This window comes from Muntiacus reevesi, chromosome 17 (assembly GCF_963930625.1).
Source record: "Muntiacus reevesi chromosome 17, mMunRee1.1, whole genome shotgun sequence".
Taxonomy (NCBI): Eukaryota; Metazoa; Chordata; class Mammalia; order Artiodactyla; family Cervidae; genus Muntiacus; species Muntiacus reevesi.
This window is the reverse complement of record NC_089265.1, coordinates 41022695-41041175: the sequence shown is the minus strand read 5'-3', so window position 1 is coordinate 41041175 and position 18481 is coordinate 41022695. Positions and strand designations below refer to the sequence as shown.

General features: G+C 42.9%; 1 protein-coding gene across 4 annotated transcripts in view; it reads left to right on the top strand.

The window, feature by feature from the left end:
- Positions 1 to 18481, top strand: part of KANK1 (KN motif and ankyrin repeat domains 1) — a 206140-nt gene that overhangs the window by 174859 nt on the left and 12800 nt on the right. For 2 of the 4 annotated variants that reach the window (XM_065908383.1, XM_065908381.1), the window contains exons 4-6: positions 2487 to 5159; positions 16581 to 16772; positions 17418 to 17526. In XM_065908383.1, coding sequence (XP_065764455.1) covers positions 2487 to 5159; positions 16581 to 16772; positions 17418 to 17526 — 2974 coding nt within the window. Of the gene's footprint in view, positions 1 to 385; positions 466 to 2486; positions 5160 to 16580; positions 16773 to 17417; positions 17527 to 18481 lie in introns of those variants that run through there. The other 2 variants (XM_065908384.1, XM_065908382.1) reach the window with 2 other exon arrangements.

The window sequence follows — 18481 nt, the reverse complement described above, 5'->3', positions numbered from 1 at the left end:
GACCCTGCGCGCGGGGGGCGGCGCTGAGACCCCGCCGTGAACAGTGGGGCCCTTTGTGCCCCGACTTGCTCAGGTGGCCCGGAGCCGAGGCCGCTAGTTGCCACAGCAGAACACACACTCTTTCACGAGGAAGGGACCGGTGCGACAGAGACAGAGTCTCTCTGTGGAGACGTTTAAACTGCCGGCTTTATTTTGACTCTTGGCAGAACTGGCAAGAACAACACACGTTCTAGAAAGCTCCGGGCTTCCTGCTTGCAGTGCGAACGCGGGACGGAGCGGCTCAGTGTGCGGGGGTGGGGTCGCCGGGCCGCTGAGAGCTCATTGGTGCGGCCCGGGCCTATGGCGTGTGCGCCCGGCCCGCTGCCCAGTCTCCCGGGGTCCACCCTCCTTCCCTGAAGGGTGGAGAGCCTGGGCCCGCGAGCTGGAGAGCGGCAGGCCAGCCGGCGAGAGCGCAGCGGGCGCCCGGTAGGTGTGCGGCCGGCAGGCGGGAGGGCGGCAGGGGCTCCCCCCGGGGCTCAGTCCCCCGGGGCTCAGTCCCCCGGCCGCGGCCGGGGCGGGCGGCAGGGGGGAGCGCTGGCCTCAAAGGTCTGGGCCAGCCCAGTTTAGAATCTACCTGTCCCAAGCCTGCAGTTTTTCTTTCCTTATGGAGTTTCAGACAGCACTGGAAACAGGTCTGGCTGCATACTTTGAGTGAGCATGTTGTCCTTGTGGAGTTAAAAAGGAAAGAAAGAAGACACATTCTCTTAGCTGGAGCACAGGTTTTCCGGCGCCTCGCTCCTCGACAATGTGCCCTTCCTTAGATCAGAAAATGTTTGCTGCTGAGCACCTCTTTCCAATAGAATTCTTTATCCATGTGCCTTAGAATTGAAGTCTTATTCACAAATTTTAACAGCTAAAACAACTTAATGGCTTTTTAATTGACGATACGAAGGGTAGTTTTTATTCCTCTCTCTGGCAGTTTTCTTTTTTGTACTTTTCTTTCCAACATTTTAGAGAGAAGCAGGCAGATGGAGGCAAAAGGTTTGTTCAGAGCATTCACACTGTGGGGTGTCACATGTGGCACTGTTGAGTGTGGGAAGCACAGACCAGCAATCCAGTTTGCTGCAAGTACCTGGGCCTTGACGCAGTCAGGTGGGCTTTTATGCCCAGGATAGGAGTAACCATAGGGCTTCCCTTCTGGCTCAGAAGGTAAAGAATCTGCAGGTGATGCAGGAGATCAGGCTTGGATCAGGAAGATCCCCTGGAGAAGGGGATGGTTTCCCACTCCAGTATTCTTGCCTGGAGAATCCCATGTACAAAGGAGCTTGGTGGGCTACAGTCCATGGGGTCACAAACAGTCGGACAGCACTGAGCAACTAACACTAGAGGTAGGGGTACTGATGGCTCTTCAGTCAGTACTTCGGGATCCTTCCCATAACACTCAGATGCAGATCTTGTTATCATGACTCTAGGAAAACATTGCTTAAGCCTACAATGTAAACAAAAACAACCTTGGTTTTCAGTTTGAAATGCATAGCTCAGGTCAGCAGCAAGATTTGTGCCTTGAAAGTTTCATATTTCCTTTTCTGAACATTTGGTTCAGCCATAAGTAGCATTTATCGAATGCCGTATGGTCCAGTGTTTGGAGTATGTTTGCCCTTATTCTCATTCTCTCTTTGCGTCTGTTGGGAGCCATCACAAATACAAAACAAGGTATTCTTGAAATAGTGGATGTTTTGTCCAGAAGAAGTCAAAGGGGGGGAAAAAACAAAAACAACTTCTCCTCCTCTGTTGGGATAGAATTTGTTTTGTTTTTAAATAGGAAGCCACAAAATATAGTTGTAGTCTATCCACAAACTGTCCTTGTCCCCTTGCTGCTAAAGTTAGTCACTCAATGTCCCGTGTGCCCCAGCGTTCTCTGCAAGGAAGGTGTCTAGGCAAATTGGGATCTTGTAGGGGTGGTCAGGCGCTGGGGTACCTCAGCCACTGTTTATATATTCCAAAAGAGCAGTAGGTGGGCGAACTCATGTCCAGGCTTCCTGGCTGTCCACCGACTTGGTCCGTTATTTTAAGACTTCTCACTTTTTCTGCCTCAGAGTACACTTTATACAATAGCAGTCTTAGTGACTGCTATACTTCAAGGGATTGTAGACAGAAAATGAAATTATCTACTTGAAAATGCTTTCAAGTCTTCAATGATTCTTTAAAAAACTCAAGTACTTGGTAAGGACTTACTATGTGCCTGGCTCTTAAAAATCATTTTCTCATTACATTCTTTTAACAGCCTTATGACTTAAATACTTGTATTTCCATTTGTACTCAGAGGTGAACTGAAGTTCTGAGAGGTTTGTTAACACCCATTTGTTAAGTTGTAGATTCAGGATTAGAACATAGATTTGTCAGCTCTTAAATCATATTTGCTTACCGTGCTACAACATACACAAATACTAGTTTTTTTCATTGTGTGTGTTAATGGCATTATTATAATCTCTCTCTCTCTCTTTCAGGAAAAGCAGATGATATTCTGAATGGAGAACAAGACAGGGAACAAAAAGATCCTTATTTTGTGGAGACCCCCTATGGTTACCAACTAGACTTAGATTTCCTCAAATACGTGGATGACATACAGAAAGGAAACACCATCAAGAAAGTGAACATCCAGAAGAGGCGGAAGCCATCTGGGCCATGCCCAGACTCCAGGGCTGCACCTGGCCAGCACGGCGTGTGGACTTCTACTGAATCCCTCTCATCCTCCAACAGTGATGACAACAGGCAGTGCCCCAGATTCCTCCTAGCCCGAAGCCAAGTTACATCAACCCCAATCCCAAAGCCACCCGCCCCTCTGGAGACCTCTCCCACTTTTCTTACCATCCCCGAAAGTCGACAGCTGCCACCACCATCACCACAACTCCCAAAGCACAACCTTCATGTCACCAAGACACTGATGGAGACCCGGAGAAGACTCGAGCAGGAGAGAGTCACCATGCAGATGGCACCTGGTGAGTTCCGAAGGCCCAGGCTGGCCAGTTTTGGAGGCATGGGCTCCACCAGCTCCCTTTCCTCCTTTCTGGGTTCTGGAAACCACAATGCCACCATGCCCCAGCTTCAGAATGGCTACCAAGGCAATGGGGACTATGGTGGCTGTGCCCCGGCTGCTGCTACCACTTCCTCCATGGGCAGCTCCATCCGTCACAGCCCCCTGAGCTCAGGGCTCTCCACCCCCGTGACCAACGTGAGCCCCGTGCACCTGCAGCACATCCGGGAGCAGATGGCCATCGCCCTGAAGCGCCTGAAGGAGCTGGAAGAGCAGGTGCGGACCATCCCTGTGCTGCAGGTGAAGATCTCTGTCCTGCAAGAGGAGAAAAGACAGTTGGCCTCACAGCTGAAAAACCAAAGAGCGGCATCCCAGAACGATGTTTGTGGTGTGAGAAAGCGGTCCTACAGTGCTGGGAATGCATCCCAGCTGGAACAGCTGTCCAGGACCCGGAGGAGTGGTGGGGAATTATACATTGACTATGAGGAGGAAGAAATGGAGAGCGTGGAGCAGAGCACCCAGAGGATAAAAGAATTCCGGCAGCTCACAGCAGACATGCAGGCCCTGGAGCAGAAGATCCAGGACAGCAGCTACGAGGCCTCCTCAGAGCTCAGGGAGAACGGGGATTCTCGGCCTCGAGAGTTCCGGTCTGTGGCTGTGGGCGCCGATGAGGACATGAACAACATTGTTGTGTACCGCAGGGGTGCCAGGTCCTGTAAGGATGCCGCCGTAGGCATAGTCACTGAGACGAGGAATTCTGGGGTCAGTGTGACAGAAGCCATGCTTGGAGTGACTACTGAAGCTGACAAAGAAATTGAGCTGCAACAACAGACTATAGAAGCCTTAAAAGATAAGATCTATCGCCTGGAAGTACAACTTAAAGAAACCACCCATGACCAGGAGATGACTAAACTCAAGCAAGAGCTGCAAGCTGCTGGCTCAAGGAAAAAAGTTGATAAAGCCGTGATGGCCCAGCCGCTTGTTTTCAGCAAGATGGTGGAGGCAGTGGTACCCACCAGAGACCAAATGGCTGGCAGTCACGTGGATGTGGTTGACACATGTGTGGGAACTTGTGTGCAGACAAGTAATGTAGGCATCTCCTGCCAGCCCTATCATGAGAATAAAGAGGTGGGGCCTGAGCTGCCCATGAATTGGTGGATTGTTAAGGAAAGGGTGGAAATGCATGACAGATGTATTGGGCGGTCGGTGGAAACGTGTGACAAGAGCGTAGGTATGGACATCAGTGTCTGTGAAACGGGCAGCAACACGGAGGAGTCCGTGAATGACCTAGCACTCCTCAGGACCAACCTGAATCTCAAAGAAGTGCGCTCCATTGGCTGCGGAGATTGTTCTGTTGATGTGACCGTCTGCTCTCCAAAGGAGTGCACCTCCCGAAGCGTGAACACAGAGGCTGTCAGCCAGGTGGAAGCTGCTGTCATGGCAGTGCCTCGAACTGTGAGCCAGCACACCAGCACGGTTCTAGAACAGGTGAGCCAGTTCACCAACACTGAGATGGCCACGCTCACAGAATCCTGTACCAACACTTCCCTGAGCACCGTGGACAAGCAGACCAGCACCCGCACTGTGGAGATGCGGACGGTAGCCGTGGGCGAAGGCCGGGTCAAGGACGTCAGCTCCACCAAGATGCGGTCCATCGGAGTGGGGACGGTGCTCTCTGGCAACGCTGGGTTTGACAGGCCATCAGCTGTGAAGACCAAAGAGTCAGGCGTGGGGCAGATCAGTATTAACGACAACTATCTGGTTGGCCTCAAAATGAGGACCATAGCATGTGGTCCTCCCCAGTTGACGGTGGGGCCGACAGGCAGCCGGAGGAGTGTAGGTGTTGGGGACGAGCCTGTAGGAGAGTTCGTGGAGAGCCCCCAGCCCCAGGCACCGTCTGGAATGGAGACAGGCTTGGATCACTACATCGAGCGTGTCCAGAAGTTGCTTGCGGAACAGCAGGCGCTGCTGGCTGAGAACTACAGTGAACTGGCAGAAGCTTTTGGGGAACCTCACTCACAGATTGGCTCCCTCAACTCCCAGCTCATCAGCACTTTATCATCAATCAACTCTGTCATGAAGTCTGCAAGCCTTGAAGAGCTCAGGCACCCTGACTTCCTGAAAACCAGCTTGGGTAAGGTCACAGGTAGGTGGCACTTCTGAGGGACCTAGGAGTCAGGGAGGGCGGGGACAGTGGAAATCCAGGAGGGATTTTTTTTTTTTTTTTAACTGCTAGAGCCAATTTTTGGAACCATGGAGAAAACTTTAGAATGGTAATAGATAGAACGAAAACCAAGAATCTAAACTCTGGTGATTCTCATTATCTGATAGTTTCGTTCCCCTGGCTGAGGACTAAGACTAGAAGAAGAAAAGCAAACTAGTGTTGGCTGGTTTAGGGGCTGTCTTCTGAGGCTACTAGTTTGATAGATGTCTTTTAGTTATTACTTGCTGGTTTTACACAGGGCAGCCTGAAAAAAAAAAAGTCTTGAACTGTTTTCAACCAAAATTACCTGTATACGATCAATAAAAAAATTACCAGTATGAAGTGTTTTTAACTAAAACTTTTAGGGGAGAGAGACTCTGTCAATTCATGCAAATTCATTAATTCAGCAAATAATGATTAAATTCCTGCTCTTTAATAGATATGGGGTCCTGTTCTCATAGTGCTTACATTATTCCAGTTGGGGCACAGGCAATAAAAATATACTTAAATATGTCGGGAAGTGATACATGTTATGAAGAAAAGAACTCCATTTAGAGAAACAGTGAGTGATGGTGGAGAGGTGGGGACTGCTGGAGATAGAATGGTCCAGGAAGGCCTCTCTGACAGGGAGCCAGAACTCTGAGAGAAGGGAGGCTTTTCCAACACTGCTTCTTTTGTTAGAGGCTTAGATTTTTTGTCTTTTTCTTATTTTCCCTTGTTCATTGGGATTCCTGTTCACTGTTGCTTTTCTTTAAATTGAAGTCTACAATGAAGAAATCACCCTGGAAGATTTGGTGACACAGGCTGTGAGCCACACTAAAATGAGCTCTCTTGTCAGTTGTATGTGGTTCTCATTGCGCATATTATCATCCTACCACTGAGTTCCATTCCTGGCTCTTCACCTCTCATGAACCGATGTGACTTAGGGAAGGAAAGTCATCCTTCTTTATACTTCATTGTGAAATGGCCGTTTGAAGGGCATCCATCCCATAAGATTTTCGGTGTTCATCACTGGCTTACAGTGAGCGCAGGGACCTCTGTTGTCCTTGGGGTAGTGCTGCTGCATGCCAGTCTGGTTTCTTTTGTTGACATGCTAAACAGTAGTGTGAGGTTTGCAGAGTTACTAAAAGCACACTCTCTGCTCTAGCCAAGTGCTACACATAAAATGAATTAAAATGCTTCAAATGATTGGTTTGGTGTGCATTAAATTTAATTTTATGTGAAAACATGCAGCAGAGACTTAAATATAAGTTAACAAAAATTTCAAATTCTTTGTTTCCCTCTATAGCCAAAAAGGCAATGGTTAACATAGACTAAAATAGATTATTTTTTTCACAGTTTTTTCAAAATAGAGTATTTTTATATCTTCCAAGGTTTCACCTGCAAACCTGAATTACTGTTAGTTTTTAGTAACTGTGCTGTGAAACAGATAGCCTACTGTGGAAGAAAAAATGAACATGACAGTGACAGCTGATACATAACAGATTTTGCCTTTTGGAATCAAGAGTCTAATGAATATACGGGGAGTCATTTTAGTTAGAGCAAAAGGATTAAAATGATGTGTGAACTAAAACAAGGTCTTAAGTAACTAATAATATGTCTGTTTCCACTACTTTTTAAAAATCATGATGTCAGATGTTGAAGTCAAAATGAGACTCTTAGATACCTCCAGACACAGATGGTACAGCACATCATCCATTGTAAGAGCGTTTTCCTGCCAGCCTCCCTCCCTCCTCCCCAAACCAGGGTTTCTATTTCACATTCTCGCCAGAAATATTCAGCTGTATCATTGGTGTAATCTGCCTGATACCCGGAGCATCAAGACTCGCTGGGTGGAGGTTTTGTCTGGCTGTGTTGCAGTGTTTTTTGGTCTATTTCCAGTCACAGTGACATTCCAGACATCACTGTTTAGATCTGACCCTGCACATGAACACCTAATTAATCAGCTAAAATGCAGGAAACCTACAACATTCATGAACAAAACATAGATATTTTTTATAGCACTTATTTGATCATAGTGGCAGCTCCCTCTTGAAACATGCAAGAACAACTTTAAAATATCTCTATAATTCCCATCACATTTGTATTTTGCTTTAAAGTGCTAATGAAGGATCATGACAGTGACATCTGATGTACAAATATACTGCAGCTTATTGTGCACCCTGAACACTACAGAATATTGCTCATGTACAATCTAGAATACATTTCGATATATAAATGATCACTTATGTGAACCTAGTATTTGAGTTTAAAGAATTTATATTTGGGCTCCAAAGCCAGGTGTTCTGGGTTCGAATTCCTTCTCATCACTAGGACAGGTTGTCTTTGTTCCCTCACAGGGTTGAAATGAATCTTTAGTGAATCAGTATGAATGAAGCGTTTGGAATAGTCTGCAGCACAAAGTATAAATGCTGGCTGTCCTTGCTGTTAACTGTTTTCCATACTTACAAAAATGGAAAGGTAGGTCTAGAACAAACTGCCAAACAAACATGCTATGAATAGTCTTTTGTGTTTAATGCAGATTTTTGTCTTTATCATTCTGCCTAGCCATCGCCTTCCCCTGCCCCCCATTATTATACCTCTCCAGGTAACACTTTTATCAAGATAAAGAACTACAACAATGAGAAAACACTAAAAGAGAAGAATAGATTTTCAATTCAGATTCTTCCATAATCTGTGTCAAAGTTCAAAATGAAGCCCCAAGTCAAGCTAGGTGTATATTAGTACCAAGCCCAGAGAATACTCTTCAGTTTTCCAAGGGTTGAAGATTGGAAGGTACAACTTTTTAATATGCAAAATAGCATTATTTAACAGCATGATAATAATGCTTAGCACTCCTGTTCAGTTTCTTGAAGTTATAACTGGAGTATGTGCTTATGACAAGTTAACAGTTCAGAAGAACACAAAATACTGAGAGCCTCCCTTGTGCTGTCACGGGAGTAACCCCTTGTGTTTGGCATGTTCAGGGATGCAATTCTGTATTTCAGAGAAATCATTTTTTGGTATTTGAATTATATATATTGGCCTATATATTTCTCACATGAAACATCACAGACATTTTTTTCAGAATTTGAGAGATAACGTCACAGTTTTGATGCATCTGAATTTGATCATAATCAAAGATGATCTGTAAAGTGCTTTTAATGTATTTAATACTTTCTTTCATGAAATAAAAGGTTAAGAGGAAATAAGTTTCTCAGAAACCTCAGGAAAAACATGTTTATTCTTTCTGTGAATCAGCTGGATTGTTTTGGTTTGAGGAATGGGTTACTTTTTCTTTCTTTGTTTTTTACCTCTGGCAAGAGGAGAAGGAGAGAGAATATTCTAGACAAATGACTTGCAGTTACAAACACTCTAAAAATATGTGACTGTCTCTGAGCAAATAACAAACAGAACTATCTTTAACTGTGGAACTTAACTGCCTGCCACATGATTTATAGAAAATTCATCTCTCATACTCAAATAAAAGAACTGCTTTTTAAATCAGCTTCCATATTTGCACTCTTAGTTATCTTGGGTTTGCTAAAGAAAAAAATTTATGAACTTGAAGTCATTCCCGTAACTGTGAAAGCAATTCTGTAGACAGAGATCCGAGCCAAGGCAAAAACAGGGAAAATAAGGTCATTACAAAATGTCATTTCTAGTTAGTTTTCTTAGTTCAAATCATATACCATTTACTGGTCCCAGTACCTCTCTTTAAAATTGCAATTTTCTTTTAGTATTGCTATAAGAGAATTGAATAATCCAAACCAAATGTTTCTGGAACATTGTGAGTGAGAGCATGATGTGAAAGTCTTCTGACCCAGAGGTCAGAGAGCTGATGTGTGGTACTAGTTGCCCAAAAATTTGCAGTCACACCTGGGGTGAGCGGTGTTGGGCTGCCGTGTCCTCCTGTGTCATGAGAGGGTAGGTTTAGATTTTTCTTGCATGGGTCCCTTTCAGCAGAATTACTCTATAAAATTAGCTCTTCACCAGGCTGCCCATCAGATTCATCTGAGGAAAAAATTAGGGTTAAGGTTTTGGATTTTCCCCCCAAATTTGTGATTTTCTGCTGCCACCCACTGCTACCACTCAATAAGGCACAATAAGGTCCTATTTCCAGGAAATATTGTGGAATAAACAGCCTTAAAGTGAGTGTTATTAATCTGGGCTCCATAGCTTCATAAAATAGTTTTGTGTTTGGAATTTTTGTAAAGAAAGTGTATAATTTTTATCAGACTCTGAAAAGGGATAGCTGACCACCCCAACCCGCCCCTCCGATGCCCAGATTGAAATTACAGAGCTAGGACATCTGTTACTGACCTTAGGAAAAACACTTCAGCCCTGAGAAAATTCTTTTATAAAGATGTAAAATCGGTCCACCCCACTTGTGAGCCCTTCAGTTGACTCTTGTTTGAAAATAATTTCTTAAAAGAGAAACTGATGCTTTATCATTTTAGATGAGTATTAGTGAAATAAGTATATGCACTCTGGGAAAAGATGCAAGTTTACTTTGACACTTCTACTCTGAATGAATCTGTGAAGTATGCAGTTCATTTCTGGCTAAGCATAGAGATAGGTGGTTTTTAAGAACAGAAGTGGCATTAAGTTCCTGGATGTCCATTCATAAATGCTGAAGGGAATTGTTGGTAATGGTTGATGGTTACAATCATTGGTTCTTCCTTCAATCAGCAAGTCATTTGTATCTCAGTAAACATATTTAAAGTTTGTTCTGTCCCCATCTCTATTCAGATCAGTTAATAGCTATGAATTCGTTGTCACTCGTATGCAAAGTGTGGTACTAAAACAGAGAGAGAGGGTGGTGTAAGCCTTGAACTTGCAATCCAGTTGGGAAGCAAAAAACACATATACCAGAAATATGAATGATAACCTATGGAGGTTATGTTATATGTTATATGTTAGCCACCAAATAATGTGAAAATAAAAGTGCTTGAAGAATTCATCTGCAGTTAAGTTCCCTGAGGTTTAGGGAGAAGATGAGCTTAGCATAGAGAGGACAGCATTAGCTGTATGTGGAAGAACACAAGAGCACATCGGCTTAACCCAATTTTTAGTTAATGCAGCCTGTCAGTGTGGGTTTTCTGGGTCAAGTCTTGAATTGGTGTGTAATTAAATGTGGGTGGGGTTGTGGTGAGGGAGAATCTGATTCTTGATACACTCTAGCATTTTCATTTCCAAATATCCACTTTTAGATCCATTCATGACAGCTGTCTGGTAGGTCTCAGGAAAATACTAAAATGGCCCTAGAAATTATTACGCTGCAGTTCTCACCATTTAGTGACTTTATGTTGGTGGCCTCAAGCATTGGTATTCAAGGAGAGCTTTGAGAGATGAGCCTACAGACAGAAAGGGATTGTCCTGTCTCCTCCATCAAAGCTACATACTTTCCACTCAAAAGTAATGTGTACCAATGAAGGTGATCATTCATGAATAATCTCTACTGTCTGTTCCCCAAACCAACATGTAGACTGAAAAGGGAACATTTGTGCTCAAGACCTTTTCCTTATGGAAAAAATAGAAGTGTTATTTTAGACCCATTTGAATTCTTAGTTACACTTTGAGAAAATGCCTAAATGAATGGCCTCCATTATGACTCAGAAATTTCAGTCCTACTTCTTTTTGACAAGTAAGCTAGATGTTCTTTAAAAATCAAATCAAATGTTTACCTGAAAATCTGGCACAATAACATAATTAAATAGTTGGCCACACTGTTCATAGGTGTGTTTTCAGAAAGCACTTGGCATTATAAATAAAAATATGAGTTAGCATGCCAGAAGAGCTACAGTATGTGAACAAAGCAACTTTTAAAATCCATTTTATTTATAAAAGCCAATTTTCTAACAAATTTAGAAACATATTTGTTATGTGCCAGCAACTAATACCCATTCTAGACAAATAAATATCACAGAGGAGACTGTAGAAGGTGATTTCTTTAAAAGCTTCTCTATCTCTGTTTTTCGTTGGTTTTTTTAAATATATAAAAGTGGCTCTAGTGATAAAGAACCTGCCTGCCAAAGCAGGAGACAAGAGACTTGGGTTCAGTCCCTGGGTTGGGAAGATCCCCTGGAGGAGGACATGGCAGTCCCACTCCAGTATTCTTGCCTGCAGAATCCCATGGACAGAGGAGCCTGGGCGGGCCCCAGTCCATGGGGTCATGGAGAGTTGGACACGACTGAAGTGACTTAGCGTGCACATAGCTTTAACATTTCTAAAGTCAAAAACATAAGAAAAGAGTTTTTATTTTTCATTACTGTTTGCCTTAGCTTGTAGTAAAATTATCCATATATTAAATGCTAAGTGTACTTTATAATTAGATGAATGCTTCGAGGATGCTCTTATTTTCTGGAACACAGATTTCTGTCACTTGCCGTGTCTTAGTTATCACTAATCTGGTCAAGTTATAAAACGGAGCTCATGCTTTACTGGCATTTTTGGCCTTTATAAGTTTGAGTTAATGACCAAAGATTGCAGTTGTCCCCTTCCCTGTTCATTCCCCAGTGGTACCTGCACAACTATTGCCCACTGTGGGAATTTTGAGCAGCTTGGGCAGTGTACCAGAATTCTGAAGGTGTTTGGTGATTATTCCTGTTGTTTTACCCTTACTGTCTGCATGGCATTTTCTGTTAGTCATGGATTTCTACCATTAGTGGTCCAGGACTGCTAACTAAAGCACCAATAATTCCTGATAATTTACATGGTCCAAATTGATAGAGTGAAATCAGTTTTTGTTGTTCAGTTGCTAAGTTGTATCTGACTCTTTGTGACCCTGTAGACTGCAGCACGCCAGACTTCCCTGTCCTTCACTATCTCCCAGAGTTTGCTTAAAATCATGTCCATTGAGTTGGTGATGCTATCTAATCATCTCATCCTCTGCCACCCCCTTCTCCTTTTGCCTTCAGTCTTTCCTAAGATCAGAGTCTTTTCCAATGAGTTGGCTCTTCTTAAAAGAAAATCTAAACTCTTGTTTACTGCAGTCAAGTTTTACATTGTTTTCAGCAGATTTTTTATTGGTTAATTTAATTCACTGCTTCTTAATCCTGGCTGCACATTAGAATCACTCGCAGAATTAAAAAAAAATTTTTTTTTTTATTCATTTATTTTTGGCTGTGCTGGGTCTTTGTTGCTGACTGGGCCTTTCTCTAGTTGTGGCAAGTAAGGGCCACTCCCCAGCTACAGCACACAGACTTCAGGTTGTGGTAGCCTTTCTCGCTGTGGAGCATGGACTCTAGGGCTCAGGGGCTTCAGTAGTTACGGACCACCCCCTACCCCCCACCCCACCCCACCCCCCGCCCTGGAGCACAGTCTTGATGGTTGTGGCACACGGACTTCAGTGCTCCAAGACATACAAGATTCCCCCAGACCAGGGACCAAACCTGTGTCTACTGCATTGGCAGGCGATTCCTCACCACTGAGGGAAGTCTCACTTGTAGAGCTTTAAAAATCACAAATACTGGATCCATCTGCAGATAGTTCATTGTATCTTACGCTCAACTCAAGCATTCTAAGTGCAACCAGCTTGAGACCAGTGAATTTTGTTGGCCACTTTAGTTTTGACTTTATTGGCTGCACTTTTCATGTGTTTTACTTGAACACAGCAGTCATTTGTCAGTCTTAATGCTGGTGCGTGTGTCATCTTATCTATGCCCACTAAACACAATGGGTCTTTATCAAGGTCAGGCAATTGTTTCTGGGTCACTCAAGAGCAGCCAGAGTTTCAACACAATCTGAAAAATATTTTCTGACAATAAAGGTGACAAATTTCCTCTGATCCAGCTAATGAGAACTAGTTTAACATTTATCGTTGTTCTTTGCCTTGCTCGTTAGACTTAGCAGAATCCCTGTTACTTTCTGTTGAATTACACAGACACTTAGTGAAATCTTTCAGTTGTCCAGCACTGTTCAGAGCACTGCAGAGGACACAGATAATGTAGCATGGAGGGACTTCAAGGAGCTTACATTCTCACATAAGGGATGTGTAAGACCAAGGAAACAGAGGGCAGGATGTATTTTGGTCTGGACAGTAAGCACTGCAGAACAGTGAGGGGTAAAGATCTTTGTGTAATGGTAAAGGCTAGAGGAAATAGAGATGACGCCAACCCTTGAAAAGAATGAGTGGAATTCTGCTGGTAAAGGAAGCTGAAATTCCAGGCCTGTTAAGACAGCCTCGTAAGGAAGGGCAGAGAGGTGAGAGTTACTAAGTCACCAGACCACTCTGAGTGAGTAGAGGGTAGGAGTTGTTGAGCAGTTTAACTACCCCACGCAAGAAGAAGCTGTCCATGTTCACCATGAAGGATCCTCAGGCACCTTGAGGGCTGCTTGAGAAGGTGGACCTTGACTGGAGGAACTTTTAAAAGCCCTAGTTTACAAAACTAAGTTCTGGAGAAGAGAAGTGGTTGCCTCCAGTGAGAAGATTATCTAGAAAAGGACAGCAGGTGGGAAGTGTGCATTTACTGGGTTGTCAGAAATGTTCTGTGGTTAAATTAGGGAGGTGCTCACACATGCATTATATTTACCAAAATTCATCAAACTCTACACTGAAATTCTATTCATTTTATTTTATATAAATTATATGTCAATTTAAAAAATATTTTTAAAGCTGTGTTTAAAAGGAAATAGAACTATGGATTAAAAGGCTTAAGAACCATATTAACCAATGGAAACATAGGACAGAGGTTCTGATTCAAACACTATTAAAAAACATTAAGAGATCACTGCAGAAATTTGAATACTGACTAGATATATAATAATTTCAAATTATTATTTTTTTTTAGATTTGATGGTTTTAGCTTTATGCTTATTTTTTAAGAATGTTTTAGGAATATATACTGAAATATTTATGAATGAAAGTGATAGGATCTTCACCTTTTGCTCCAGAAGAATCTTTGGGAATGGCTGGAGGCAGTATAGATGAAGTCAGATAGCTGATCATTATTGAAGCTAGTGATGGAAACAGAGAGATTTATTATACCGTTCTCTACTTTTGTGACTGTTTGTTGCATAACAATAAAACTATTAATGTATTTGCATTTTAAGAATCATTTTTGGTTCTTGAATGCAGAAGTGCCTAGTGAAAGTGTTTCTCTAGGAAGTGTTTTGACACTTGAGGATTAACTGTTGAGACTCTTTGGAGGTTACTGTAGTAATTTTGAAGTAATGATGAATAAAGTTAGAAAAGGAGGAATGAAGAGAAATGCCCTGCTTTGTTTACTTAAAGTAAAGCACAGACACTGGTTGTTGCTGTTGTTTGCTCGACAAGTCATGTCTGACTCTTGGTGATCACATGGACTGCAGCACACCAGGCTTCCCTGTCCTTCACTGTCTCCCCGAGCTTGCTCAAACTCATGTCCATTGAGTCGGTGATGTTATCTCACCATCTCATCCTCTGTCACCCTCTTCTCCTTTTGCCTTCAATCTTTCCCAGCATCGGGGTCTTTTCCAATGAGTCAGCTCTTTGCTTTGGCTAGCCAAAGTATTGAAGCTTTAGCTTCAGCATCAGTTTTTCCAATGAGTATTCAGGGTTGATTTCCTTTAAGATTGATTAGTTTGATCTCCTTGCTGTCCAAGAGACTCTCAAGAGTCTTCTCCAGCACCACAGTTCGGAAGCATCAGTTCTTCAGCCCTCAGCCCTCTTTATAGCCCTACTCTTACAACCATACGTGACTACTGGAAAAATCATAGCTTTGACTGGACGGACCTTTGTCAGTGACGTGATGTCTCTGCTTTTTAATATGCTATCTAGGTTTGTCATAGCATTCTTTCCAAGGAGCAAGCCTCTTTTAATTTCATGGCTGCAGTCACCATCCACAGTGATTTTGGAGCCTGAAAAGGCACTGGAGACATTTTTTATTTGCTGTCAGGGGTCACATCAGATCGTGGGGCAGTTGAACTTTATTTGAAGGGCTGCATTCAGTACTGTCTGTCCATGCTGAGTTGGGAGGTGGATTTGTGAAGAAAGCACCAGAGAGGTCCCAGTGCCTACAGAACTAAAGGAGGAAGCATTGTGCTGTTGATGAACAGGATTAGGAAATGTCAGCCACGCTGAAAATTCTATGTGTGTGTGTGCTTAGTCACTTCAGTCATGTCCGACTCTTTGCGACCCTATGGACCGTAGCCCACGAGGCTGTTCTGTCCATGGGATTCTTTAGGCAAGAATACTGGAGTGGAGTGCCATTTCCTCCACCAGGGGATCTTCCCAACCCAGGGATTGAACCTGTGTTTATGTCTCCTACATTGGCAGGCGGATTCTTTAACACTAGAGCCACTTGGGAAGCCCACAAATTCTGTGCTGTACCTCTCTCTCTCTCTCTCTCTCTCTCTCTCTCTCTCTCTCTCTCTCTCTCTCTCTCTATATATATATATATATATATATATATATATATATATATATATGTTAATTACATAATAATCCAATTTTTCTGCTTCATCAGTGAACAAATATTAAGTACCTAACATAAGCAAAAGCAATCTAGAAGATGCAGTGAGAGAAATAAAGTTGATTATATTAGTTATGTAGGCCCTTAAAATATTTACAGACAAGAAGGGAGTCTAAGATTGTCACAGGAATCAGGTAGTACCTTGTATTATAGATCTTGTAGGAGAGTCTCAAAGACGAGCCTTGAGAGTTCAGAGAAAGGAGAGTTAATTTCCAGTGGGGAGATGAGGGAAGGTTTGAAGAGGAAGTCATGGGAGGGTTGGCCACGTGAGGGAGAATAGGGAAGGAGCAGCACCAGGTAGAAGAGAGGAAACTAAGGCAGGTGTGCTTGTAAGAAAACAGGAGATCCCACTTTCTACACTGGGAGGAGTTCCACCTACTGGGATGCACCCCAAGAAGACCACAGGTATAGCAGGAAATAAACTTGGAGAGGTAAGCTAGTGCCAAATGGCAGATGTTAAATTATCTGGCTAAGTATTGATAGTATGAACTATGTTTTCTGAGTGGTAGAGAGATTTTGAGGTTTTTCAAGTTGCGTTTGAGCTGGAATAAGGATGGGATTTGAGCTGAGTGGCAGTTCTCCTCTGTAGCAGTATGGGAGAGGGGTAAATGTGAAGGAAGAGGGACAGTCAGGATGCTGCACTGGTGGCCCAGTGTAAGGTAAGGTGGTAGTGCCAGGACAGACAGAAGAGAGGCACTGCGGAGTTAGAGGGACCGATCCGGATGTGGTCAAAGGGAAGAGATCAGAGTCAAGAAGGCCTTGGGGGTTTGATTTTTAGATGGCTTGGATAGTAGTGCTAATTATGCAGAAAGAAGACACCAGAAAAGTGCTTGAGAAAATGATGAACTGCAAGAATTTTTTTTAAAACCATTTAGCCCATTTTATTTGGTCCTAGCATCACACATTTGTACATCCTTCTCCTTCCTCACAGGCAGTAATTTGGAATACACCTGTAAGTGTGGAGGCCTTCAGTCAGGAGGGCCATTAAACTCACAGACATCCCTTCAGGAGGTGGGGACCATGGAAGGGAAGCCCATCGGCAGCCAGGATACCTTCCCCACTCAGGAAAGCACGCTGTCTCCAGTGAACCTGACAGACGACCAGATAGCCGCTGGCCTCTATGGTAACTTTCCTCACTCACAACCCTTCTCAGCATCAGGATTCTAGGACCAGAGTTGTCAGCATCCCCAGTCTAATGCCCGTGTTCCTTATAAATTGACCTGGAAGAATGATTACACAGTTGTTAGGAAGTAGGCCTAGAATCTCTCTTAAGATTATCAAAGAAAGCCATGAGGTCCCCTTAAGAAAACTCATCTGATGTTGCAAATTACAAAATATTTTAAACAGCATTTCACTGTTTCACAGTCTGGCAGGTATAAATTTTTCTAGGTTTATCTCAACTTAAAAAAAAAGATTAATAATAATCCCTGCCTTAGTGCTAGATGGTTTTTGAGGATCAAGTAAGATATGACATCACTTTATAAACAGTAAAGCCTGATATAGATGCTAGTTGTCACTGCTTTTGCTATGTCTGGAAGGACTAATGGATTTTTTTTTCCATTTAAAGAATGTTATTAATGGAACTTTGAATTATTTTCTTTGCATGCACACAATTTTCCAATGGATTTTGGACAAGTTTCTCATATATACATGCCAAGCTCTCTAGTTACATAAATAAAAAATGAATGTACATAAAGAATACCTATTCACTTATTTATATGGGTATGAATTATATTAATTTTGATCACCATGATTCACTTCTCCACAGTATGTACAAATAATGAAAGTACGCTGAAGTCCATCATGAAGAAGAAAGATGCCAACAAAGATTCAAATGGAGCAAAAAAGAATCTTCAGTTTGTTGGCATTAATGGAGGGTAAGGAAAGATGGAGGTGCTAGTGTTGATATGTGGTCTGTTTCCTTTGCCTCCTGTCTACCCAAGTCCTATTTAAAGGTGCTAGCCTAGGATGCTGCTGCATAGGGTGACAGAAGATTCCCTCCTCATAAAGGTGCATTTGGGCCTCTCTTCTCTCTTCTTGCTCTCTGTAAGGATATTTCGCTCTTGAAAGGATACCTGATGAAGCTGAGTCCTTTACATCCTCTCACCTTTGATGTGAAACAAATGGTCTTCAAGGAAAGCAGCAGGCAGCAGGTTGCCTGCATTGTTGGACAGCTTGTAACTTGCCTGTGGCAGGACTGAGCAACAAAGACTGAGAGCATTGCTCCATGAGCCAGGCACAGTCATCCACTCCTTCAGTTCGGGTTGTTGTGCTTGGCTCTCCAGACTTACAGACAAAATAGTGGGGCCTCTCGCCCGAAGAGTAACCTCACCTTGCCGTCAGTTCTTCATTTTATAAATGGAATGTGTCTTAGTTGTTTTATTCCTTCTCTTGTAATTGGCCAAGGTAAATAAATAGTCGAGCCTGTTTGTCCTCCTACAGTTGAATCAAAGCAGTTAATCCTATTAATCCATACGTGGGCTTAACAAGAAACAATAGTGCAGAGTTAGCTGAGATAATATTTATTGTAAAGTGTGCCATAAAGGTTTAACTTAGTGGTGTCTGCTTTCCAAGTCATTAACGTTTTATTGGGTAATGTGTCCCACAGTTTGGAGAGTGTGCACCAGAGGAACTGTTGGTCACTTACATAATCTGTACACCTTGGACAATGGGAGAATTAAAGGTACAAAATAGGAAGAATGAAAAGGGGAAAGAAAAGGAACAGGAAAGATGAACAACCGCAGAATTGGTTTCCATAAAAGAAGTTTCCTTTGATTAACATTAAGCCAGAGGTGCTATATATATACATATTATTTTCTACAAGTGGTTATC